Raw genomic sequence first — 27133 nt, forward strand, 5'->3', positions numbered from 1 at the left:
TTGTGGTCACCTGTCTAAAAATAAACTCAATGTGATGGACTAAACTAATAAAAGGGGGGTGGGAGTTGTTCATCTCTACCTCTGGAGATATACCCGCCCAGCTATACAGACGTCTGGTCAGCATGACGTAGTCAAGGAATGTAACATTTTAACATGTTAACTAACCTACTCAAAGGTCAAAACAAATTGAAAAAAAATGTGCCAGCCATTGCTGCTCTGTATGTAAAGCGCATTTATGATGTAAAGTTTCATTTCTATTTATATTAACAAGCCTTGTCTTTATAATAAACGATGTTTGGTGCATATTCATAAAGGCTCTATTTTTAAGCACATTATTTTGTTTTAATATAAGCATTAATACATTCATACATTAATGGAACGAGGTCAAGTTTATGCAAATTAAATAGGTGTATTTTTTACTATCCGGTTTACTATCCGGTAGTGATATTCGGCCGGAGCCGAATAGTGAAAAAATGCCGAATATGCGGCAGAAGCCGGAGCTTGAGCGACTATCCGGTGCACCCCTAATCTCAAGTGACACCAGTCATTTCCTACCTAAATACCAATACAGACCACCGACACACTTCCCAGAGCCGCCCCAGGTCCTCAACACAGTTCATAGATAGCACAAAGGACGTTCTCTCTAGTCAAGACAGCTTAGACTTCCATAACATTAGCCGGATCCACAACAGTCCTGTCTTATATCAACATGTCTTCTCATGTGTTCAATGTTGCTCTCATGCGCACCATCAGTGTGGCGAGAGAGCGGAGTTACAGCACTATTTATATATATATATATTTATATTAATTTATTAATTTATTTCTTTAGCCTACCTCTGCGCTCCTTCCTTCTTGGCCTCAACACTTAAATGGAGCCCCTGTGGACAATGGGTTTGTCTGCATCAGATGTGGAGAAATATGCAGGTTCGCGTATTCTTAACTCTTTCTCTCCGTTATTATTTTTCATGATCCAACGGAATAGTTCATTTCACTCATGTGTAGCTCACTTCCCTGTTGTGATTAAAACATCAATAACTTTGTCATCAAAAAAATATTTTATTTGGTATAGAATTAAAGGGGAATGCAAGTTCTATTTATAGCCTATAGAGTCTAGCACAAATTAATTTTTATAAAACAAAAAATAAGTTAATGTGATGAAATTAACAACGGTATCGTTAATTTGGAGAGAAAGAGTTAATGTTTGGAATCGAAGACATTGCCATTATTTATTTATTTATTTATTTATTTATATTGATATGTTTATTTATTAGAAATTATACAGACATATGAATCTATGCTTATTTGTATTTTCAAAATACGCTTCAAAGGCAAACAAATCGGAAGTAATTTTAACAAAGTGTTTTTTCTTTGCACACACACACACGTACACACACAAATGTTTGCTATGCTCTCTGGACTGTCGTTCGGTGGCCTCGGACGTTCCGGGGTTGAACCCTGAGGGCTGCTATCACCCGTCGTTCTGTGGCAGGTTTGTACCAGGGTGTAAAGATCTTCAGAACGCGAAGAATCTAATGTTTATATTCTTCAATACGGTACTGTGGATATCAAGTGTATCATTTCATTGTTAAAGTGTTCAAAGTATAAGCTGGAGTTTCTTCATTGTTTTATTCATTTAGTCAATTCTCGACACATGTTGGTATGTGTGTCCTGTCTTATATATTACAGACGTTACTTCAAAAAAGAAGATAAATACATCCTAATTTCATATGTCAATCTTTTAATATTAATCTGTCAATATGTAGCCTATGTTAATCAATGATTTAAACTCTGTCAAGTCATTGGTTTTCCTGGCTGAGTCAAGCAATCCATTCGCATTCCATTCTCTAATTCTCTCTGGAAGATGGAGTACTTGTACGCATTTGTACTAGACTATGGAACAAGATTTAGTGTAACCCCTTCCTAATCCACCTTAGGCAGACCCTACTACCACTCCAGCCCAACATAACCAACACCCTGTACGGCAGTGCTGAACAACTGAAGAAAACAGCACACCATTTTTCCTGGGCACAATCTGCAAAAGAGCTGACAGCTCAGCAGCAAAAAGCAGGCTAGAAGAAGAAGAAGAATGGAACAAGATATGTGCCTCTATCTTTGTGTCTTTCTGAGTATTTCATTAGGATTTTGTTATTATATTAGTAAATTATGGTTCAATGTTTTATGTATTATAGCTTCTTTACTTTTTATTCTTCTGTCCTGAAGTGTCTCTACGTTTAGTGATTTTAGTTATGGTGTTACTCTAATCAAATGTGAATATTCGTGTTGTTTTTTTTTAAATAAATCTCACGGCTCTATTTTGTATTCTAGTTTCTTAGTGTATTCTTGAGTTGAAGGCTCCCAAACTGAGGATGTATAATCTAGTATTTGCCTAGCTATATAGTTAAATAGCATTTTATTGTAGTTTTATGTTCTTGTTTGATTTGTAAAAATTTCTTTCAACAAACCCAAATGTTTTGCTTTGATTTTTTAAATAATTTCATCATTATATGGATTCTATGAGAACTTTGCATTTATTATTACACCTAGATATAATGCGTTCTTATTCTGTGTGACTGGTTTACCATGAATAAAATAATTATTTTAATTTTTTTTTGTCACTCTTAATAACTGTCATTTGAAAAGATAGACACGAATTCACGCATTTTTACTTAATTAGCCTAATGGATCTCATCGACTTGTGAGAAAACAGATTAATGTGTGCAAATAATTTAATTAAACCTCGACTTCCTCCATGGCTACACTTAAATTATGGAATTGTTAAGTGTTAATTTGATTTCGTTGAATCCCCTTCCCCTGGAAATTACTTTTTCTTAGGCTGTTGCTTAAATTCACGTAGATCCAATATATGGAGCTCAGCGAGTGTTAGACAAATAAACCAGTGTTTAAAATATTTCAGGGTGGGTAATAATTTATTTTGGGGGGAAGGGCGGTGAACCTTTAACCCCCCCCCCTTCCCTCGGGTACTCCCATGAGCTGCTTATTATTATTATTATTATTAATATATATATATATATATATATATATATATATATATTTATATATATACACGCTATATCATATCATATAAAGCATACTAGTTAGTTATTACTAGTTGTTTTAATGGTCTATTTTAAATAAGAGTTTTAAAAAATGCAACTAATGACCTAGTTGCTTTGTAGGGTACTAGTGTACTTTTAAATCATTTCCACTAGTGTAGATCTATTTTATTCTAAATCAAAATATAATCTAGTTTAGTCTTTACTTTATGAACTTATACGAATACAGACTGTAATTATCCTTGATATTTTTTATTAAATAAAAAGTTTCCTTTAGACTCGGCTATTTAAAATTTGGGCATTCATTCTAAACAAGATCTACTTAGTCTTGGATCTAAATTTTTGTTTATTACAGTTTGGGAAACCCCCACTTTGTTATTGTTGATGTTTTTCAAGTAATGACCATGATTTAGAAGTTTCTACTAAATTCGCGATACTTTTTTTAAGACCCAATGGCGTCGCATTTTCCCATTGACCTTTCCTGAACGTCACATCGATAACTATTTATAAACAAAAAATATGGCGGCGTCATTAGAATTAGATGATAGATCTACTAAAACTAAAAAGAAAACAGAAATGGTGTACAGAATTTTAGTTTATTTGCGAAATTGTCATAGAAAATCGAGCTATTTAATTATTCATAGAATTATACAACAAAATCTAATCAGTGATTGTTTGTTTTCTAAATAGCATCTTCCAGAAAGGTCGAGTCGAGCCTCGGCTCACGTACGATCACAACAAATACGCGAAACAATGAAAGGAACATTGTCGAACTTTCTGCTTGTTTACTTCATAGAGTTGCTATCTCTCTATAAAAGCTGGTACACACAGAGAAAGAATTCAGATGACTTGAACCTCGAGCGACAAAATACAGTGATACGTGCCTTGATTTTGTACAAGCTACGAACATTTATTTAAAATATTTCTCATATTTATTTTGTTAGTGGTGAAACCATTTCAAAAAGAGGAAAATGTTTGCAGTTGTTCCAAGATATTTTGATGACAGTGGTCTCTTTCAACTAGCAGATGAGATGATAAACAATCCCTGGTTTACAAGACCAACCTTTGCAGATCGAGCTCTAGCAAATCTCAATGAAAGATTTGGTGATTCACAAGTAAGTAGATAAATTAGACTACTAAGTCTAAGACAAAATAATAGAGATTCTAGAGATCTAGAATGGTTTACTTTAGTTAGTTTAGATTATTTTAATGCATTCAGATCTACTATTACTATAGTATAGTCACAGTATAGTGACATGATAGTATTATTAGATTATTAGATCATAGATTTTGCACCACACTTTATTGATCTGGAATACTTGACCTAGGGACAACAAAAAAAATCATCTAGAAACTAAGTTAAACTTAGTTAAAGCCATCTAGACATAATTTAATAATAAAATTCAAGTCAATGTGTGTTGGGGTCAAACAGAAAAGTAAATAAATATAGTCGGTAGTTTAAAACTAGACTCTATCTGTTTCTTAAATACTCAAGCCTCCTGCAAGAATCATGCAAGTCCTCATCTTAGAAAGTTAATCAATTGGTTTAATAGCATTCACTTGAACCTGTATCTTCTTTTTTAGATCTAAATCGATAACTTATTTTTTTTTTTATTATTTCAGATTCAGAACACAGACAAGGAATTCAGAGTGAATCTTGACTTGCATCATTACAAACCTGAAGAAGTTAAGGTTACATCTGACAATAAGAAAATCACTGTCCATGCCAAACATGAAGAGAAGCAAGACAAACATGGATATGTCTCTCGTGAAATGATCAGAACCTATGCATTGCCAGAAGTAAGTTTTCTTTGATTTTTTTTTAAGTCCCATTTTAGTATCTGGAGTATGCACAGTAATATAGATTTATGCAGAGCCTTTCCTCAATGCTTTTGATTCACTGTTTTGTGGTTTCTCAAAAAAAAAAATATTTTAACTATTAATCAGGTTCTCTCCCTTTTTTTTAATTTTATTTTCCAGTTTTGCTGAGATTTTATGAGTTGTGTATTACGACAAAATGTAGCTGTATCTTCAATGTAAAGTTCATGTATCAAATTTCTAAAATGACCTTTCTGGGTTTAACAGTTGTATAAACACTTAAAGTAGTTAGTAAGGGAATGGTAATAGGGTCTATTATAATGTCAGGCAGATTTATAAAGACTTGAATTTTAGTGTTCACTAATCATAGATGGGCCTGGAATGGAACATATCACTATTAGTGAGGGAACATTTGTAGAGATTTATGTAGCTATATTAGTGTCCTTTCCTTAAAAAGGGATGCTTGTTTGGTGTTAAGCAGATATAGATTACTTTTTAACAAATCTTAATTACAATGAGATCAGCTATATCATTGGTACAAATTGTGTTTCTGTGGTATTTTATTGTCATCTTTTCCCTTCTGCCTGTGACTAAAGAGGTCAATGCTTGATACACAGCTGATATTGTTTATGCTTAAACATAAAGTATTACTTATGTTTTTGTTTTTTTCCAGGATACAGATGCCAAGTCAGTGACATCAACAATGAATTCAAATGGCGTTCTGAACATCAGAGTTGCCAAGAAAGCCATTGAACCTCCTAAAGAAATTCCAATAGCTGTTGAATACAAAGGATGAAGAAGGAAAAGTACAAAGTATTAAGATGCACATAGTATGATGTATTTTTCAGTATTATGTGTACATCTATTGAAAATGCTGTTAATAATTGTTGTTAATGTATCATTTTTTATTGAATTGTGTTAAAAAGCATTTTTATTACTTTATTATAAACAGTAATTTATTTCTCTTTGTAATGCATAATTTTTTTTTTCAAGAAGGCTGTTTATGTATAACTAAAATTCCTTTTCTTAGATTTTAAGTAACTTTTTTAAAATTCTAGTTCTAATTGATTACTCAATGTTGTATAAATATGAAATAACATATTTGTATGTTAAAATTTTTTAAAATTTTGTCTAAATAAAAAAAAATAAAAATTATCTCTCTGTTTTCCTTTATTTTATTTTTTTTATTGTATTTTAGTTCAAATTTTGAATTAAATTTTAAAAAAGATATTTAAAAAAAAAGAGTTTAAACACTACAAAAAAAAAAGCTGACTTATTAAATATAAAATTTGAAAATTTTTAAAAAAATTATTTTATAATTTTATTTTTTTTCCTTTTACATTTTTACAAATACAATGCATTGAAAAAAATATAAAATCATTACAACAAATGATGTATATACATGTTTCAATTACATACAGACATTCAAACCATTCTCATAACTCAAAAGCTTAAAAATTTATATTTTAAACCATCATCATGTATTATCAATCACCAGTCTTACTTTTACTACAAATTGATGTCTCATTTTCTGGTAACCTTTGATATGCCATTATTGCTCTTGTTGGATAGCAAATTTAGAAAATAAATCATACACACAGATTTGACATAATTTAGTATAGTAAATTCATGCTGTATTATTCGATGAGGGCATTCACAGTTAACTAAGATTCTGATCAAAGGTTAATTGGTATCTGATGATTGTGACGGGTTGTGTTCAACTTTCTGCTTCTTCCTTGCTCTGGTATCGGCAAGCACTTGTTCTATAGTTCTAGAGTCTTGCTTATTCTTACTAGGAACTGAAAGAGGGACATAATGAAGAACATAAAACAAATTAAGTCATTGGTTAATATGCATGACTAAATGCATGATGCGTAGGGCGTAATCATCTTCTTTTTTGAAGTAACGACTGTTTATATAAGATAAGATAAAACATATGATGTAGGTCAATCTTATCTGAGAAGGTCAAAGTCACTGTCAGATTTTAAATTCTTTTTACGTGCAATTTTAAAGACAATTTCAGTTAAAAAAAAAAAAAGAAATCCAGTCTAACAAAGCTAGTTCTTGAAAAAATGGGTAAAGGAAAGATACGCAGATATATGTTTAAAATAAACAAAATTTATATTTTGAAGTATACAATTAGCATTTGAAAAAGTAAAAAGAATAAAGCTGTTCATATATTTTAAGCCAAGGTGATGACAGAAATAGGACTTTTTCTTTGCTTAAACAGTCTCCTTAAGTAATAGAGAAAGACCATTTCATTCACTTTTGCAGATGTGTTCCTATAATTTAAACAAATATGAAATTTTTCTTTTTCTAGGTCATTACAAAATTTAAATTACAAGTAGCAACAACAAATAATTAGGTGTATTTAATAATAATTAACAAAGAATATTAACCAAAAAGGGATCCCTAGATGGAATCTTTACCATTTGGTTTATCAGAAATGCTACTGAAATGTCTGGTGGATGAATGGTTAATCATTTCAAGAGTGGTTCTGTATGTTGAGCTGTTACTTAGTGCTAAACAGCTTTATACAAAAACTCATTTGAGTTCTAAATTTGAAACATTAGTATAGAAATAATCAAATTTTCAGACTTCTAAATATATGTGTGTAGTATTTTGTAAAAAAAAAAGCTGCCTGGAGAGCTGCAGTTCCAACAATAACCAATGCTAGGAGATGAGCTATAGTTGTCTTACCAGTGAAGGAGGCTAATATTTGTAACCAACACACTAAGTTGATAAGTAGTACAAAAGAATAAATCAGCTACCTTGCATAGTCCATAATAAAAATGAACTTACCAAAACCATATTGTGAGTTGGAGACTAGACCCCTAGCTGCTTCTTTGGCTGCTTCATCCCCAATGAGGTGTTTGTACTTGTCCCTGTAGTTTGAGGATGGTGTATCTTTGGAAGGATTAGACTTTCTGTCTTTTTCAAGCTGTTCTTCTAATTCCTGTGAAAGTGGTTGTAAACAAAATAATATTAAATTTAAGAAACATAATGTAAACCTATTTTCATCTTTGAACCCAAAGTTCTAGTTTGAAGAATTAAGTAGCTAAATTAAAACTTCTATCAATGTTTTTGTTTCTACAGTGATACAGTCTAAGTTTCCACAGTAAATATCTTACCTAAAAAAAAAACATAACACTTAAAAATCAGAACCAATACAACAGACCATAACACAAGTGTTTGAATGACCTGCTTATTTAGTTTTGTTTTCCAATGATACAAACCTCAGCTAAGCTAACCAGTTTTGTTTTCAAATAATAAAAAGGTCATTTTTTCAATACTTACTCTTTGTCTTTGTAATTCTTTATTTTTCTCTGGATCCCACTCCTCGCCCTTTCTATATGCCAATAACTCCTCATCTGATGGAGCAAATTCCTTTATAAAAAAAACAAAAAAAACAGATATGGAACTAGTTTCATATGTTGATTAGCTTTATTTCCTGTCAATTTAATTTGTAAATCTTTTTTGAAGCCATTGGAAAATATTTATCTTAATATGTAGACCTATTGCACCTAATTGTATTGTATATATTTTATTATGTATTCAGATACTGTATTGTAATTATCATTATAAGAGTACAAGCACTTGTGTTTTCCTGTTCTGAAGGTGACAATAAACCAGTGACTAGTGTTTGTAGTTACTCTATCGGAATAAAAGTGTTGTTCAGTGTTAATAACTATCAAGTCAACAGTTGTTGTTTTTTTTTGGTTTGTTTTTTTTTTAATTCCTTTTTCCAATTTTTGACCACACAATAGTTAATAAAAAGAGAAAGGTAGAATTAATATTTCTATTTTATCATTCTTCTATTATACATGTTATCATAAATATTTATTACATAATCCATTCAATAACAAAAAATATATGTACAAAAAAATAATTTCAATTTGAAGCTAAATCATATTTAATAATTTATTTTAGTAACAGATTGAAAGGGAATGTTTCAAAGGTTGGTTGTTGGATTATTTTAAATCCACTATGTCTGAAATTAGAATTGTTAAAAATACAAATTGGTTCAATCAATTTGTTAATATTTTTATTGGCTTTTGTATCAAAGCGAGACCAAAACTAATCAAAACTTTTAGTTTTAAATATATCTTTGTTATTCAATATTTGATTGATAGGATAAAAAAAAAATTATTCATGTCATAAATAATTTTAGCAAAAAAAAAAAAAAAAAAAGGCAGATTAATCGACCTACTTAACTTGATTGGAAAGTCACACTAAGATCTAAATACAAACTACTGATGATGATTTTTCCAAAGAATGTTAAAAAGAACAAAGCCATTAGTGTTACCTTTTTCCATAGCATTACATATCTATCATCTTCTTCAAGGCCAAAAGAAAAAGAAGCCAAGCCAGCTACCTCAGCCACATCATGTCTGAATACATTAATGAAATGGAAAAGATAATTATTAAAACATTTAATTAATCTGTTTAAATGATAAATAGACAAAGTCATCCCCACAGAATAATTATTGGTTTACTATTACTTATTGAAAGTTATTTTCCTGGAAAGTAGAAGTAAAAAATAGGCATCAATTTTCTTCTGAAGACAGTTTTGAAATGCAATTCCTAGAACCACATTACTTTGCCTTTAACAACATTTTAGGTCTAACTCAGCAGTACTGTATTGTTATCTTTTATAAGCAACATCATAAGGCACTAAATACGGCCACACATCACTAATTGGAAACAAAATCACTGTCCAACCCAGAGGCAGCACTTCTCTATATGATTATAGGGTCAGGGTTTCTGAGCAACTATGGTAATTGGAAGTCCATCACAAATGTTACAGAAATATACAAGGAAAGTTGAAACCACAAGATAGTTTTAGTAATGACATTGAAATAATTGTTTGAGTTATTACTGATATGTAAAGAATGATATAAATATAAAACTTCTGCTTTTCCACTGATTCTTTAAACAAGCAAGGAAGAAATTTTAAAGTTGAAATAATCACAAGTACAAAACTGGTTACATTGAATCATTTACATCCATTTTCAAAGACCTAGTCCTTTTAGGGCATGATTTAAGAATATAATGCAAATATTATGAATTACAAATAAGAATCAAGAAAATAAAAAATCTCAATTGAAAATCCATTTGGGAACTGAATTCAATATCTTCAAAACTCCAGTCAACCCTCTAGTACAGGGGTTCTCAACCTGTGGGTCGCGACACCCTTGGGGGTCGATTGACAATTTGTCAGGGGTCGTTTAAGACCATCGAAAGTATGGCCTAATCTAAAATGTAAAACTTGACACATACATGTTTTTGTAACAACGGAAATTACTATTTTTATTGTTATTCGAAGATAGATGTAGCAGACAGCAGAATCAGAATTCATTTCAAACATTTTAATTGTCGCAGCAGAACAAATTTCAACAGTTTAAGTAAATGCGCTTAATGCATAAGCCTGGTCGTGTTGTAAAGCTCTGGTATGTCGTACGTAAGGTCAAGAGTCATTATTAATCGTCAATAATAATAAGATATAAGTGAAGTTTAAGGTTCGCCACTTATAAAGTTCATATATGGTGTCTTATTAAAATACTAAGGTGTTAAATCTGTAATATGTGAACCAAAATGTGTACGTTTTGAAAAAGGTTGAACAGTGCATCCATAAATTTTAATTTTAATACGTAAACTTTGTATAGAAATGCATAACATATTGGACAACATGAACCTTGGATGAACTTCTAATGGTAGTAGGGTAGAAAAGCATGGGCCTCTCGTAGTGCTCTGGTAAGAAATTCTGTTGTTGAACGTAGTGTCTCATAGCCCCCATGGAGTTCAAGTGACCCTTCAGTTGTCTCCCCGCAGCATTTGGACACTCTCGTAAGACATTCACAAATGTTTCCTCTGCCTGCCCCATCAGTTTGTATGTCAATTGTAGCGAAGTTATTTAAGTCGAATTATCAGTGATGCCATTTGCTAATGCTTTGCGGACAAAATTTCATCAAACTTTCCAAATTACTTAACATCCCATTTGCACATGCCAGAACTCCAATGAAAGTCAAAAGTGAAAATGTTTAGGAAACAGAAATAGTTTATTGAACTCATTAATAAAGATGCAGCGAAAAATTTCTCAATTACAGACATCTGGATCAAGTGTTTGTAGTCATGTCCCAATTTGTCTGTGTTGCATTTTCTTCTTCAATTTGCAATAATACATTATTTGCATAACAGCCTGTTCATTATCATGTCTAAATACAGAAAAACGTCACATGTGTATGCAATGTGAATAATATGAATTAGAAATAGTAAGATAAATAAATGCATATCTTAAAGAGATATTATAAAGAGAATATAATTACATATTGTTTCATGATTAAATATAAAGCTTTGGCAATGAAAATCAGATTTACTGTTGGGGGTGGGGGGGGGGGGGTCGCAGCATAGTGAGGAATTGTAAAAAGGGGGTCGCCAAGCAAAAAAGGTTGAGAACCGCTGCTCTAGTACAAGGCTGCCCCATGGCTTGTTGCATCTAGCTTCAGTGCATTATTATTTGTAATGATTTTATCAATATTTTTAATGATTACAACACATTTAATGCTTCAGCTTGCACTAGTCAAATCGAATTTCTAATGTCTCCAAATATTTCTAGCAATAAGATGGTTTGTTTCCCTTCACTCACACAATGGCTCTTAAAACTTTGTCCATAGGCTCTAGTTTCAGTTTCTCTTGTGTGCCATCTTTAATAAATTCATGTATCCTTTTCTGTATCTGTTATAAAAAAGTATAAAAATAATAAGACCAATAAACTTATTTGCTTAAGTAATTTAAAAAAAAACAGTTTGCTGTTCCAGTTGTTATATGACAGGGGCAAAAGTGGAGTATTAAAAAAAGTATAAAAATAATAAGACCAATAAACTTATTCTTTTTTTTTGATATTGGAGAAAAAAAGTAGCAATTTTTGGGGAAAGGAGTGGGGGCCTCCAGATAGAGGAGTTGGTGAAGAGCCAATTCCTCATCCTGGCTACGGGATAAAATCCTTCCCCAGGTCAAAAGGTTCATAAAAGGGATACGTTTTATCTCGAACCTTATTTAGACATCTCTGACATCTCTGGTGGGGGGGGGGGGGGGGGGGGGGGGGAGTCTATTGTTACAGCAATTTTTTTAAAATTAATTTATAACAAATCTTTGCAGCGATAGTTTCTATTCCATGAGTCAGGTTTTATTTGGGGTGATCTCCATCAAAGTGATGATAATGTGAATGGGATACTGATATATAGGGAATGTTAGGACTAAAGGTGGGGGTTTAAAAATCGTTTTCATGAGGGGGGGGGGGGAGAGAGAAAGTGGTCTGAAGATTTGTTATGTAACAAAACAAAAAAAAATTGAAATGAAATAACAGGTGCAGTGGTCCTTTGACCTTCGTGAGTCAGACTTTTGTGGAAGTACTATACCACAGGTTTTCAAGAAATATTAATAGGAAAAATACATTTTTTTACTCCATGGGTTTTCCAGCGTCGGCCTAATGAAATGTGTATGTATAGTATTTGAAAAAAAAAAAAAAAAATGTCATCGACAAACTTTCTGGATGTTGATTGGCTGATACGTCATTATCAAAGGCCATTTCATGATCGATTCATCCCTCCTATCATTCCGTTGAGTTATGACAATGGTGAAATCATACAAAAATGAAGTTTACAAGACTCTTTCAAAGTTTCTTCTACTCAGCTAAGATATTGAAACCTGCAAGTTAGAATCAGTTTTGTCCAAGTTTGAAAGGAAAGATTGAATTACAAATCTGTAAAGAATGCAACACATATTTGAACAAATACTAAGCTGAGACCAAAGCGACTGATTTGAATTTTCTAGAGGAGGGTATAGAGTTTTGTTATGAAGGGTGGATTCTTCTTCTTTTAGCCAGCTTTATTGCTGCTGAGCTGTGAGCTCTTTTGCAGACTGTGCCAAGGAAAAAAAGTGTGTTGTTTTCTTCAGTTGTTCAGCACTGCCGTACAGGGTGTTGGTTATGTTGGGCTATAGTGGAAGTAGGGTCTGCCTAAGATGGATTAAGGAGGGGCATTCAAAGAGGATATGGTTTACGGTTTCAAAGGGGTGGGCGCAGTGTCTGCAAAGGGGGAGTTGTGTGGAGTTTATTTTGTTCAGATGGTAATTTAATAGTGGTGTGTACCCTGCTCTTAGTTGGAAAATTGTAGATTGTTCTTTGCAGGGTGGGGTGGTGGTGGGGTGTTAATACTGTCCAGTTTGTTAGGCTTAGTCATTCCTTTGTACATGGCTCTGCCTGTGTTTCCTGATGCCCATTGGTTGAGCCACTCCTCTTTGTGATTGTTGAATAACATTTACCTTAGGGTGAGGTAGTTAACAGGTCTATCTGGTTGTTCCATAGATGAACCTGCCTTTGATAGCTTATCTGCCTTTTCATTTCCCATGATGCCAATGTGTCCAGGTATCCACTGTAGTGTGATATTGATATTTGATTTTGATATCATCTGATGGATTATCACAATTAGTGTTGTCAACTCTCTTGGGCTGTTTGAGGTTAAGTTAAGTGTTAAGTGCTTGCAGAGTAGATTGGGAGTCTGTAAAGACAACAATATCTGATGGTGGATGCAATCCTTCATATAATTTGTTTTCCACTGTCTGTAGTGCTATGGTAATTACCTCAATTTCGGCTTGAAAGTTTGAGCAGTAATCGCCACAGGGTGCGCTTATCTCAAAGTGTTTATTTTTAGAGAAGACCAGGAAGGCACCAAGACCAGCATTGATGGTGGCTTTGAAAGCTGATCCGTCTGTATCTATATGGATAGCTATTTTTTGATAGCTTTCAATTGTTTCAAGCGTGCCTACTTTGAGCTCCAGTGGATTTGATTCTTTTGTTAAGGTGTTATTTAGTAAATGTGTTTTGATGGTTGGTTGTTTGTAGTTTAGTCCGGGCGTTATGTTTGAAAATCTGGTAATTTTTTTTCTGTTATTGGGTAGGTGGTGTTTTAGGGCTAGTTCGTCAGTAAGTTGGATCAGAGTCCTTTGCTTTTTTTGGTTGTTTTTCCTATTTCTCTCTGTTAGAAATTTATTAGGATGGTCGTCCTCCAACCTTCTGTATCTCTCAATAGCTTCTAATGCTGCTCTGAAGGGTGGATAAAAAGGTAATTTTTGGCATTTCGTAATATTCAAACTTTCCCATAGCTGAATAAATAAGGTGTATGATATGTAATATGTGTATATATATATATATATATATAAATATATATATATATATATATATATATATATATATATATATATGTGTGTGTGTGTGTGCGTGTGTGTTCTTTGCCATATTATGGAAAGGGTATTAATTTTATGGACAGCCAAGAAAGCTAAGCAAGTGTGTCACTGATATGTATTTGAGAGTGAGGGAGGTATGTATGTGTAAACATGGAAAGGGTGTGTGAGAGTGAGGGTATGTAAAAGGAAGTGAGAAAATTTCTAGTTTAGGGAATAGTAATTAAGAAAACAGCTAATTTAGATGAATAGTTTTTCCCATGATTTCTCAAACAATTCTTAGATCCTTTAGAGATAGCGGAAGTAGCTTTCATTCAAGAAAAAAGCAAAGAAAAAGTGTGTGTTTATTTTAGAATATTTACCTTTTGTTTAAAATTATCAAGCATTTTCTTTTCTGCTTCTTGTTGCTTAGCCTGCAGGGCTTTCTCAGCTGGAATAAAACAGAAATACAAAGTGGTTGTTTGAATTTATGTGTATTAATAACTCTCACAGATCACAGCAAAGTATGTAGTCCAGTCAGGGCCATATTTAAATAATGTAGTGATCATGGAACAAGATTTTTGTGGAGGCCCCTACAATTTTTTGAAAGCTTGAATAAAGATCCATTTATGAATGAAAATACTGACATCTAAAAGCATGCTATATTTTAGAAGAAAAAAATGGGAGTTCTTGTAAATTTAATCTCAATTTCTTTTTTAAAAATATTTAATATACATATTTTAGTTTAAAAAGTGTATATTTTTTAGTTTTTCTAAATCCGAACATGTTACAACCATACCCTTCTTATCTCGATATTTTTGCCAACCATAAAAATGCAAAAAGAAACTTTAGACAAAAATCTTTAATAGTTTCTAACCCATCGAAATTTGGATATTTATTTTTTTCTTCTTTTGTGGAGGCCCCTTTCTTGTGGAGGCCTCTAAGGACTCTAGACCTCCCTGCCCTCCCTGCAATCTAGTCTAGCAATGGAATAAATATATTATTACATGACATTATGACATCATTCAATCATGTTCTCTAGAATTCAGTAGAATTAATAGATCTAGAGACAAGACCGGAAGGTTCTATTCTGTTTTGTTGAGGCGGCTTCAACAGTCTGTAGATGAGAGGCTCAGAGAAGAACAAGCAGGCTTCCGAAGAGGTAGATCATAGAACAGATCTTCGCTCTTTGAAATATCATAGAACAAAGTTTTGAGTGCCAACAATGGCTAACGATCAGTTTCGTAAACCTTAAGAAAGCGTTTGATGTTGTCCACCGAGAATCACTATGGAAAATAGTTAGAGAATATGGCATCCCAGAAAAATTCATCCAGATCCTATGACACATATACAGTCAGTCTAATTGCTGCATTAAAACAGAAGAAAGAACAACCAAGTTTTTCGGCATCGAGACAGGTATGAGACAGGGGTGCATCTTATCTCCCTTCCTTTTCCTCCTAGCCATCAACTACATAATGAGAAGAGCAATGAACCAGACTGCCTTTGGTATTCCATGGCGTGAACAAAACCGAATGACGGACTTGGACTTTGCTGATGACGTTGCACAACTTGGGGCTACAAATAAATGCATACAAGAAATGACGAAGAGCCTAGATAAAGAGGAGCGCAAAATTGGCCTCCGCATAAAATTAGATAAGACTAAAATTTTGCGAGTGGGATATAAGGCAAAGGGTGCCCCCGTCAGACTTGGCGAGTCAAAGCTTGAAGAGCTGGACAAGTTCATGTACCTTGGCAGCATCATAACAAATGATGGGGATGCCAACCATGATGTAGCATGCCAAATAGGAAAGACAGCCAATTTGGACAAGCCAAGCCATTGGGCTCGAGACAAAAATACACCTTCTCAACACAATCATCATTCCAACAGCAACATATGCATGTGAGACATGGAAGTCATCTGTCAAAATTGAGAAAAGGTTAAATGTGGCTCAACAAAAATGGCTAAGAGTATTTTGGGAGTTAGTTAACCAGATCGGATCTCAAACAAGGAAATCCGGACTGGGAGTCGAACACTTAGTGAGGTTATCACAAAGCGTCGCATGAGGTTTGTGGGACATGTTCTACAACAAAATGAACTACTCATACCAAGAGTTGCGATGAATTGGAGGCAAATATGAGGAAAATGCAAACAGGGACGTCCTGGTATTACTTGGCGCCACACCTTCATGGAGGACCTCAGTGGACACCAGGTGGGAGGAGGCTTCAGACATTGCCAATGGCAGATCTTTATGGAGACAGCTTGCCGCCCAATGCGCCGAATGCCGCAGGAGGACTTAAGTAAGTAAGTAAGTAACTAACTAGATCTAGATAATCTTTAGAAGCTAAGTATATAATATATTATAGATCTAAGTTAAAGCCATAGCTAACTATTGTAAAGAAAGCTTAAAATATATTATATGGCCATATTACAAGATCCAGGGGGCTCGCAAATACCTTTCTTCAGGGAACAGTACCAGGAAAAAGAAGAAGAGGCAGACAGAGAAAGCGATGGGAGGACAACATAAAAGAATGGACGGGCCTACCATTGATAGAGGTTTTAAACAAGGCAGAAGACAGGGAGGAATGGAGAAAGATGGTCAACAAATCCTGCTTGGTGCATTAACGGTCCAACAGACTAAGGGATAGGTAAGATAAAGGTAGCCTTAGCGTGCCTTAGACAGCCTAAACTTTTAAACTAGACTATACTAAAATCTATTGACTATATTCTATAGTATAGTATAGATTTATATGTAAATCTAGTAGAGTTAACTAGAGTGTCCTAGTTAGTATAAGTCACTTTAGTCTTTAGTATATAATGTATGGCTCCTTTTGTCTCGAAAGGCAATGGATGCGCCCAAATGAGTCACTGGTTTTGGCTTAATCTTGAGACGGGGCAGAATCTGGTGTGGCTAATCAAGCCAATTCTAGAACGGCAGACTTTGCCACAATTCGTACATGTGTATGCCTCTGATTTAGGGCTAGCAGACAGGGCAGCTTTCTTTTTATCCCTCTTGATTAAAGCCGCTTCAATTCTTTTGTTCTCAGCAAGGGTTGTCCCAGCACGCACAGTCTGTCTCCATGCACTCCGGTCTTTGGCTATGTTTTCCCACATACTTTCGCTGATGCCTGAGGCTCTTATGTCTCGCTTGCAGACATCTCTATATGTTAGTCTTGGGCGGCCCTTGGGTCTGACTCCTTCCACAAGCTCAGCATATAAGATATCTTTCGGGATTCTACCATCTGGCATGCGGGTGACATGTCCGAGCCAGCGTAATCTTCTTTGTGTCAGGAGAGCATACATGCTGTTCATATTGGCTAATCTTAAAACTTCCTGATTGGAGACATGGTCCCTCCAAGAGATGCCCATTATGCGTCTCAGGCAGCGCAAGTGGAAACTATTCAATCTGTGCTCTTGGTACATGTATGTTGACCAGCTTTCACTGCCATAAAGGAGAGTGCTCACAACACAGGCGTTGTAGACTAGGATTTTGGTCGCTGTGGTCAATTTACCATTTCCCCAGACGCGCTTGGAGAGTTTTGCCAATGCTGTGGTAGCTTTTCCTATCCTTTTTGTCAGCTCGATGTCTAAGTCTAGGTTACTGACAATTGTTGAACCCAAGTAGGTAAATTCCTGCACCACTGAAAGGGTGTGGTTCCCAATTTGTATTATAGGTATTTCTGCGACGTCTTGTGCCAGGATTTCGGTCTTGGAGAGACTTATAGTAAGGCTAAACTCTTGACAAGCAGCTGCTAAGGCGTTCACTAGCTTCTGTAGACCTCCTTGTGAGTGAGATACGAGTGCCGCGTCATCGGCAAACAGCAGCTCCCTTATCAAGATACGACGCCTTTTCGTTTTGGCTTTAAGACGTGCTAGGTTAAAGAGCCTTCCATCGGATCTGCTATGGATGTATATTCCGTCTTCCAGGGATTTAAAAGCACTGGATAGTACAACTGAGAAGAAGATGCCAAATAGTGTAGGGGCCAGTACACATCCTTGTTTTACACCGCTCTTAATGGAGAATGGCCTGGAGGAAGAACTTTCAAACTGAACGGTGCCCTGCATATTTTCGTGAAAAGCTGACACTAGTTTTCTTAACTTATTCGGGCAGCCGATTCTCTCTAGTACAGCAAACAGACCGCTTCTGCTAACAAGGTCAAAGGCCTTGGTCAAATCAATAAATGCTATGAAGAGGGGCTGCTTTTGTTCTCTGCTCTTCTCCTGTAGCTGCCGAAGAGAGAAAATCATATCTGTTGTAGATCTACCTGCCCTAAAGCCACACTGCGACTCTGGATAAACACGATCTGCCAGGATCTGTAATCACTTTAGTAATACTCTAGCAAAAGCCTTTCCGACTATGCTAAGCAGTGAGATGCCTCTGTAATTGTTACAATCAGAGCGGTCGCCTTTATTTTTATAAATTGTAACAATGTTGGAGTCTTTCAATTCCTGGGGGACCATTCCTTGTTCCCAGCACAAGCTTAGCAGTTCATGGAGTGGTTTGATTAGGGCATGTTTTCCAGCCTGAATTACTTCAGCAGGTATGCCATCTCCTCCAGGTGTTTTCCCATGTGCAAGCATGTCAATGGCAATGCTCAGCTCCTTTACTGAGGGCGTTTCGTCTAATTCCGTCAAAACTGGAAGTGATGGGAAGTTGGAAACAGCATTTGGTGAGATGGCGTTTTCAATCTGGTAGAGTTCTGCATAGTGTTCAACCCATCGTTCCATTTGCAGCGCACGATCAATGATTGAGCCATCTTTTGACTTGAGCAGAGCACACTTGCTGGTGTGAGGTCCAAAGGCTTTTCTCATGCCCTCATATAGTCCTCTTATGTTACCACAGTCAGCACAAGATTGAATATCTTCGCATAGCTCCTGCCAGTATTTGTTAGCACATTGTCTCGCTACTCTTTGGGCATTGTTACGTGCAGCTCTGAGCCTTTTTAAGTTGCTTGGGGTGGGATCCTTCTTGTAGATTAGCATGGCTGCTCTCTTGTTCATAGTGTCAGTTTCCATTTCTGGTAGACTAGCTTCAAACCAGTCTTCACTTTTCTTGGTTTTGTTTCCAAAGACCAGTGATGATGTTTGGTAGATTGTATCACGCATAAACGTCCAGCTTTTTTCTACCTCAGTCACAGAGAAGTTTTTAAAAGCTTCCTCTAATTTGTTCTCAAATTCGGTGCAAAGATCAGGATTTTTTGTGCTAGTGGTATTCAGGCGTGATTTTCTTTTTCCCTGTGATGTGTGGATCTTAGTTGGCAGCAGTCTTGTCCGGCAGGACACTAAAGTATGATCAGTATCACAATCCGCGCTTTGGTAGCTATGTGTCAGCAGTATATTTCCAATGTCCTTTTTTCGTGTCAGTATCATATCCAGCTGGTGCCAGTGCCCAGACCTAGGGTGCCTCCATGAGACACAGTGCTGTGGTTTTGTTCTGAAGTATGTGTTGGTAATGCAGAGCTTATGGTATGTGCAGAATTCAAGCAGTCTTTGTCCGTTCTCAGTCATCTTTCCGATTCCAAAAAGCCCAAGACAGTCTGGCCAGGTAGTGTGATCTGATCCTACTCTGGCATTGAAGTCACCTAGAAGGATGTGTTCTTTTTGAGGAATGTTTGCAATGGCTTCTTTGAGGTCTTCATAGAACTTGTCTTTGTCCTCCTGAAGCGAGCTTAGTGTGGGGGCATAGGCACTAATTAGAGTGACTTTTCCAGATGCTGTCATCATACTTATGCTTAGTAGCCGTTCTGAGCCACCAACTGGAGGGACTATCATGGGAAGAAGACTGTTCTTGACAGCAAAGCCCACACCATGTATTCGAGTCTCATCCTGTGCTTTCCCTTTCCAAAAGAAAGTGTAGTCAGTCTCGCGGAGCATGCCGTTTTCGGCCAGTCGGGTTTCTTGCAGGGCTGCAATGTCAATATGTAGCCTTTTTAGCTCGTTGTTTATAACTGCCGTCTTCCTTGCATCGTCGATCTGCCTTAGATCATCAGTGAGACCAGAACACATTGTCCTGACATTCCAAGTGGCCAGTCGCATGACAGGGATTTTCTTTTTCAGTTTAATTTTTCTTCTTTTGTTGCTTGGTGCAAGTTTCCAGCCTACTTGTCGTTTTAAACTAAGCTCTAAGCACCCATTAGAGCAGGCAGGCTGTGGCGGATCAGCACCTAACTGACTGGGGGCTGCCCAGGTTGAGGTGGGCGGTAGCTGATCAGTGAGGCGCGAAGACCTCTCCCACCGTCAGAGACAACCCGTGGCGTCCATACATTACGCCAATCAAGTTGGACTTATAACCCGTAACTGTTGTCTCCCGTGTTGTTTTAGCCGCTTTGCAGCAGCACCAGAGTTTCCTCTCCGGGGCGCATTCCTGGGCCTTGGATAAAGGGGTCATGGGTGGCCCATGCGTCATGATCCCTCTCTCGACCTTGCTGATGTGATCCAAAGGAACGCATCGCATTACATTTGGCACCAACTCAGTTGCAGAAGCTGCCGGAGGGAATTTCGCAGCTGATACTCCCAACGCCTAAGGGGTACTCTGACTTCAAACCCCCGCTGCCTTGCGGTACTGAGGCTTCAGGAGACAACCTCGAGGAGAAATCAGGAGTAGTATATAATAAGTCATAAGTATAAGAGTTAAGAGAGGTAGCTAGTCATCTTATCTTATCTTATATAATACAGACGTTACTTCAAAAAAGAAGATGATTACGTCCTACGCGTCATGCATTTAGTCATGCATATTAACCAATGACTTAAATTCTGCCAAGTCACTGGTTTTCCTGGCTAGCTCAGGCAACCCATTCCATGCTCTAATAGCACTAGGGAAGAAGGAGTATTTGTACAAATTTGTCCTAGCATATGGGACGAGGAATGTGCCTTTATCTTTGTGTCTTTCAGAGTATTTTATTAAATTTTGTTTTTGTATTTGAAGATTATGGTTCAGTGTTTTATGTATTATTGCTACTTTACTTTTGAGCCTTCTGTCCTGAAGGCTTTCTAAATTTAGTGATTTTACTAAAAGTGTTACTCTAGTCAAATGTGAATATTCGTTTGTTATGAATCGCACTGCTCTATTTTGTGTCTGTTCTAGTTTCTTAATGTTTTCTTGAGTTGAGGGGTCCCAAACAGAGGATGCATATTCTATTATTGGCCTAACCAAGGTTAAATAACATTTTAGTCTTATGTTCTTATTTGATTTATAGAAATTTCTTTTAATAAATCCTAATGCTTTGTTTGATTTTTTTGTAGTTTCATCAATATGTGGATTCCATGACAGTTTTTCATTTATTATAACACCTAGTTATTTTGCGTTTTTAGTCTGTGTTACTGGTTTGCCATGAATAAGATAAGTGGAATTAATTTGTTTTAGTTTTTTTGTTACTCTTAACAACTGACATTTTTCTGGGTGGAAAGACATGCTCCAATTTGATTCCCATTTCTGTAATTCATCTAATTCTCTTTGTAAAATATCTGTGTCTTGTGTTGTTTTTATTGTTCTATATATTATGCAATCGTCTGCAAATAATCTGACTTTTGTTCCTGAAGTAATGCAATTTGGTAAATCATTTATGTAAATTAAAAATAGTAGTGGACCCAAGACTGTTCCTTGAGGTACACCTGAGTTTACTGTTATCGGTGTTAATTTAGAGCCATTTATTATTACAGTTTGTTCTCTCCCTATCAGAAAGTCTTTAATCCACTGATGCAGTGGACCATTAATGCCGAAATATTTTAATTTTTTAAGCAAACTATGGTGGTGAACTTTGTCAAAAGCCTTAGAAAAATCTAGTAAGATAGCATCTATTTGTTCACTATTATCTAAACCTTCTGAAAAATCATCAATTAGTCCTATTAGTTGTGTTTCACATGATCTATATTTCCTAAAGCCATGTTGGTATGGTGTGAGGACATTATGTCTAAGTGGTTTATGATGTTGCTACATATTATGTGTTCTAGGATTTTACATGTGATGCTGGTAAGTGATACTGGTCTGTAGTTTCCTGGGTCAGATTTTTCTCCTTTTTTAAATAGGGGGGTGACATTAGCTTCTTTCCAGTCCTTTGGTACTCTGCCCTGGTTAAGTGAAGCCTGAAAGAGTATTTTGAACACTGGGGCTAGCTCATTACTTAGTTCTTTGAGTAATCTAGCTGGAATACCATCAGGTCCAGAAGCTTTATTTGGTTTGGTGTTGGCTAATAGTTTTTGAATTCCATTTTCTTGTACTACTATATCTTCTATGTTGTCTACTTGGTTCAAATTCAGTAATATGTCTTTGTCTCCTGGGGCTGAGAATGCTGATGCAAAGTATTTGTTTAGAATGTTTGCTTTAGTTTCATTATCATTATGTATTATGTTATGTTCATCTTTTAATGGCGCTACGCCTGTTGTTTCCATTTTCTTAGACTTAATGTATGACCATAGGTTTTTGTTGTTATCTTTAGATATTACATTGTTTATTAAATGTATTCACTCTGCAGCTGTCTGCTTACTTTTTGGGTTAAGTGTTTAATTTTTATATACTTTTTGTAAACTCTTTCTGCATTAGTTTCTTTAAATTTTCTATATAAAGTCAGTAGAGAAGAAGTACTAGAACTAACTAGAGATCTACTATGAATATGAACTAGTTACTAGATCTACTAGAGTTACTAGAGTCTAGAAAGTAGAAGTAGATCTATCTTCTAGATTCTACTAGTCTAGTTACTCTAGTCTAGTACTAGATCTAGTAGAGTCTCAGTCTACTAGAATAAGTAGTCTAGAGTCTAGAGTGACTAGAGTCTTACTTAGTTAATTACTAGAGTCTAGTAATTAACTAAGTAAGTAGTAATTAGTTACAATTAGTAGTTATATTTATAAGTAGTAAGACTGTAAGTAGATCTAGATCTAGAGTCTAGATCTATTTATATCAGCTAAATGCTTATCCTAGATTATATTTTGTTTTCTAAATCTGATGATTTTTTAACCTTTAGCTTTTTTTCTTTCATCTGTTCCTATTGATGGGGGCTTTTCCATTGACCCCAAAATCGAACCAAGTAAATCTGCCATTTTATGGTAGTCTAGTAAACTTATTATTTGACAACAGTTATAGTCCTTGAAAAGATTGATGTCATGACCTATACAATTAGCCAGAGAGAAAAAAAAAAGTAACCAGTATATCTTTTTTAACCCATATTGTGCCTAGCTTCTCTATGAGATCTCTTTTTTTTTTTTTCCTTATATTACCATGTTTACGGAAACACCGTGTAGTCTACATATTTTATAAAGACTTTATCGATAAGGAAGATTTAGATAGGTGTATTGAAAGCCATTAATCTATGCTGCTTAAATTATCTTATTTTCTTACAAATAGAGACGTTACTTCAAAAAAAGATGATTACGTCCTACGCTTCATGCATATTAACCAATGACTTAAATTCTGCCAAGTCACTGGTTTTCCTGGCTAGCTCAGGCAACCCATTCCATGCTCTAATAGCACTAGGGAAGAAGGCGCATTTGTACAAATTTGTCCTAGCATATGGAACGAGAAATGTGCCTTTATCTTTGTGTCTTTCTATTTTATTAAACTTTGTTGTTGTATTTGAAGATTATGGTTCAGTGTTTTATGTAGGCTATAATTGCTACTTTACTTTTGAGTCTTCTATCCCGAAGGGTCTCTAAATTTAGTGATTTTACTAGTGATTTTCTAGTCAAATGTGAATATTCGTTTGTTATGAATCTCACTGTTCTATTTTGTATCTATTCCAGTTTCTTAATGTTTTCTTGAGTTGAGGGTCCCAAACAGAGGATGCATATTCTATTATTGGCCTAACCAATGTTAAATAACATTTTAGTTTTATGTTCTTATTTGATTTATAGAAATTTCTTTTATTAAACCCTAATGCTTTGTTTGATTTTTTGATAGTTTCATCAATATGGTGATTCCATGACAGTTTTTCATTTATTATAACACCTAGGTATTCTGCGTTTTTAGTCTGTGTTACTGCTTGCTTTCTATTCATGAGAAACTAAGTAAGTAGGCCTACGTTTAAATAAGTAAAAAAAATATATCTGGCACAATGTTTCAATTGAGACCCTTGAAACTTTCTATTCTGTGTGATCATTTGTGGGAAACCTTCACCCTATTAAAAAAAAAAGTTAGGCTAATGCTTTAGGAGTGTTGGGGTTGTTTGAAAATTGACATTTGAGACCCCATCAAAACAAATTAAAAGGGTCCCATTAGGGTCACACCTTTGCAGCAAAGGTTCTGGGGGATTAATGTGAGCTTAACCGAGTGACTTCCAACACCGTGAGCTCAGAAACGTCCTATTCATGCAGAAGAACATTCCTGAATATCTGCGAATGGTGTGTTTAAAAATGTGAACGCTGGGTAGGTAGGCCTATATGGAATAACGGACGTGAAATGAGTTTTGATTTTTTGGAAGCGTTTGAAACTCATGTGAATTTAGCTAGGCCTTGTTGAAGTCAGTCATCTTTTGTCTTTTTCATTTATAAGTAAGCCCCCTCCTAGTGTATGACTTAAGAGAATTAAGGCATATACACTCTTGACTTCTTATATCTCGTCATTATCGAGTCCCTGTGGTGTAAATTTAAAAAAAAATGTAGTCCTAACTCTGTTTTGCTTTATAGAGTTTTTTTTAATAAAAAAAATAATTTTTCGTTTTAAGGTCTTTATGTTGCCATACCATTTTGCTGATAGAAACAATCCTTTTGCATCCTCTCTTTTTGAAACTTTAGTACCCAGTACATTAAAAAAATCAAATGCAGGCATAATTTAAAATAAGGCATAATCTTGGCCCACTTCTCATCTATTGTACAGAGCATTTGCATTCCATGAGTAATCAATTATCCATGCATGCTCCATATAACTCCATTATTGTTTATCAATTAATTTAATAACCTCGAATAATAATTTGTAAATTCAACAAATGAAACCATAGACTATATATTACATGATGAAACCAACGTAAACACAAACTGAAAAGACTAGTCGAAATGCATCTAATTTAAATTAAGCTTTTTCATTAAATCTAATAATATAACAATAATGCAGATCTACAACAGCTTGGGGTTCGGGCGTGGAGAAGAAAGGCCCAGGAGAGATCTGAATGGAGTGATGTGTTGAAGCAGGCCAGATCCCTCCATGGGCTGTAGCGCCACTGGAATGGAAGGATATAACAATAATGGCAATATATTCAATTCCGCAGATTAAGGATAAATGCATATTTCACATGACTACGCAAACCCAATTGCGACCTGCATATTTTTCCACATCTGATGCAGACAAATCCGTTGTCTGCTGAGGGTCTATTAAAGTTCTCTTTATTCTTCTGTCTTTTACAAGGGCTTTTCTTTAAGCCTTAAATGTGTAGCCCACAGCCTTCGTGAGAGCTCTCCAACTGTCTCTTTCTGAGGCCATCTGTTGCAACCTACTTTCCTCTATGCCAGTGATGGCTAAATGGTGCCTGAGTTGATCTTTATAGTGCTTTCAGGGGGCACCTCTGTTACGCCGTTAAGCTCGCAAAAAAAAAAAAAAAGATCGCCTTTGGCATGCGTTCGTCCCCCATGCGGAATAAGTGTCCGAACTAGAGCAGCTGGAATCATTAAGGAGCCTTTGATAGAGCACCCAGGTCTCCTAGCCATACAAAAGTGTGGTGAGAACAACTGTTTTATAAACATTGTTATTTGTTGTTAGGTAAGATACCTATTAAGACATAATAATAATTAGGCCTATTATTATAGCTTTTATATAGCGCTATTTTCATTTTTATAGCATGCTCAGAGCGCTTTGGTCCAATTTCATTTGTGGACCAGAAAGGAGGGGGGGGGGAGGAGGTATCTGGGAGAAAGTTTTTCCATGCTGCCTTTAGGCGATAAGTAAACACAACTCTGCACGAGTCGGGTGTCGAACCTTGAGCCCCCTTCATAGGTAGCCAAGCCAAGCCAAGTTCCACGCTTCCATACTCTCGATTGGAGGCGTTCAAATACGCTGTTGACCTTAGCGGGACAGTTACCTATTCTAATTTCCTTTAGACAGTGACGCATCGTTGGGCAATGTGCTGCCCAGGTACCTAAAGTGGTCGACAAGTGTCGACAGCATTAAGGAAGTGGTCATTCATATTGATTTTTTTAGCTGAGTTAGTTCCGTTTTGGGGAAAAATGAAGCATGAACTCATTTTTTTTTATGTTGATAGCCCAAACGAGGCATCAGACTCATCGAATTCATTGACGGCAAATTAATTCTTATAACAGTCAATTTTATGGTCAAGAATTATATACCAGGTATTTTTGTTTCATTGTAGGCCTGCTATTTAAAAGAGACTTTATCTTGTAAGAATATGTTATATATTTTAGAAGGAAGATAAGTAGGCCCTTTACAGTCCAATAATTAATGTTCACGTAAGTTGAGATTACGCTTGATTCGAAGTGTCTTGTTTTTTTTTTTCTTTTCTTCTTTGCCTCTATAAAAACAAACGTGGGGAATTCAAACTCAGTTATGGTCGGTTAAAGATTTTTCGAATAAAACATCAACAATTTTCCATGCGTTGTACCAGGGGCTATGGGAATTCGGGCAAATGCCCAGTGGGCCGGTATCCAAATGGGCCGGTAGGGCCACCGAAAGGACCGCATGTATTAAACTGTTGAAGCTTTTATATTCTCATTAAAAGGGCCATCTGGGTGTCGTGTTTAAAAGAAATCTCTCTACAGTGTAGGTCCTAATACTACTTTAATCTAACAAATTTTCCGAAATAATGTAATAGCCTACATCCGTAGACAGTGCTACTAGTAGGCTTCATCCGTTTAGGGGCTACACACTGGTAGATTAAAAAACAACACAAGGCCTATGTTTCTTATAAAAACATAGAGCTCACTGTATGCATGTGTACAGTTATCAATACTCAGACAGGTATACCTATAATTGGATGCCCGCCATATGATATGCAATTTATGGGCATAATTGTAGGCCTATAGAAATTCCCGGGCCGATTTTGACACCCAGTCCGCCCCTGCGTTGTACCCTATTTCATAACATAACAAGTCAGCGGTCAATCCTTTC

The 27133-nt window shown here is 35.5% G+C and overlaps 2 protein-coding genes across 3 annotated transcripts; one reads left to right on the plus strand and one right to left on the minus strand.

The window, feature by feature from the left end:
• Nucleotides 1-3565: 3565 nt before the first annotated feature.
• LOC106055950 (heat shock protein Hsp-12.2-like) lies at nucleotides 3566-6026 on the plus strand. Its single transcript, XM_013212455.2, has 3 exons — nucleotides 3566-4168; nucleotides 4677-4853; nucleotides 5545-6026. Exons 1-3 carry the CDS (start codon nucleotides 4025-4027, stop codon nucleotides 5665-5667), a joined length of 444 nt encoding a protein of 147 aa, XP_013067909.1. The 5' UTR covers nucleotides 3566-4024; the 3' UTR covers nucleotides 5668-6026.
• A 141-nt stretch (nucleotides 6027-6167) lies between these two features.
• LOC106055923 (sperm-associated antigen 7 homolog) lies at nucleotides 6168-23186 on the minus strand. Of its 2 annotated transcripts, XM_056008640.1 has the most exons (7): nucleotides 23043-23186; nucleotides 14474-14541; nucleotides 11518-11606; nucleotides 9178-9262; nucleotides 8169-8258; nucleotides 7674-7827; nucleotides 6168-6670 (listed from the first exon to the last, which is right to left on the minus strand). In XM_056008640.1, exons 1-7 carry the CDS (start codon nucleotides 23122-23124, stop codon nucleotides 6555-6557), a joined length of 684 nt encoding a protein of 227 aa, XP_055864615.1. In that variant the 5' UTR covers nucleotides 23125-23186; the 3' UTR covers nucleotides 6168-6554. The 2 variants fall into 2 exon arrangements, with proteins under 2 accessions (XP_055864615.1, XP_055864616.1); XM_056008641.1 differs by lacking the exons at nucleotides 14474-14541; nucleotides 23043-23186 and adding an exon at nucleotides 12417-12563.
• Between the last annotated feature and the right edge of the window lie 3947 nt (nucleotides 23187-27133).

The sequence above is a fragment of the Biomphalaria glabrata genome, chromosome 13, assembly GCF_947242115.1.
Source record: "Biomphalaria glabrata chromosome 13, xgBioGlab47.1, whole genome shotgun sequence".
In the NCBI taxonomy this organism is placed as follows: Eukaryota; Metazoa; Mollusca; class Gastropoda; family Planorbidae; genus Biomphalaria; species Biomphalaria glabrata.

What these genes read in the sequence shown, in the direction of transcription:
- LOC106055950 (XM_013212455.2), top strand. Translation starts at nt 4,025, where the DNA reads ATGTTTGCAGTTGTTCCAAGATATTTTGATGACAGTGGTCTCTTTCAA. An exon ending in AAAGATTTGGTGATTCACAA is followed by an intron (nt 4,169 to 4,676) that starts GTAAGTAGATAA and finishes TTATTATTTCAG; the next exon opens with ATTCAGAACACAGACAAGGA. An exon ending in GAACCTATGCATTGCCAGAA is followed by an intron (nt 4,854 to 5,544) that starts GTAAGTTTTCTT and finishes GTTTTTTTCCAG; the next exon opens with GATACAGATGCCAAGTCAGT.
- LOC106055923 (XM_056008640.1), bottom strand. Translation starts at nt 23,124, where the DNA reads ATGGCAGATTTACTTGGTTCGATTTTGGGGTCAATGGAAAAGCCCCCA. An exon ending in TGAAAGAAAAAAAGCTAAAG is followed by an intron (nt 14,542 to 23,042) that starts GTTAAAAAATCA and finishes GTTTTATTCCAG; the next exon opens with CTGAGAAAGCCCTGCAGGCT. An exon ending in AAAGTTTTAAGAGCCATTGT is followed by an intron (nt 9,263 to 11,517) that starts GTGAGTGAAGGG and finishes TAATGTATTCAG; the next exon opens with ACATGATGTGGCTGAGGTAG.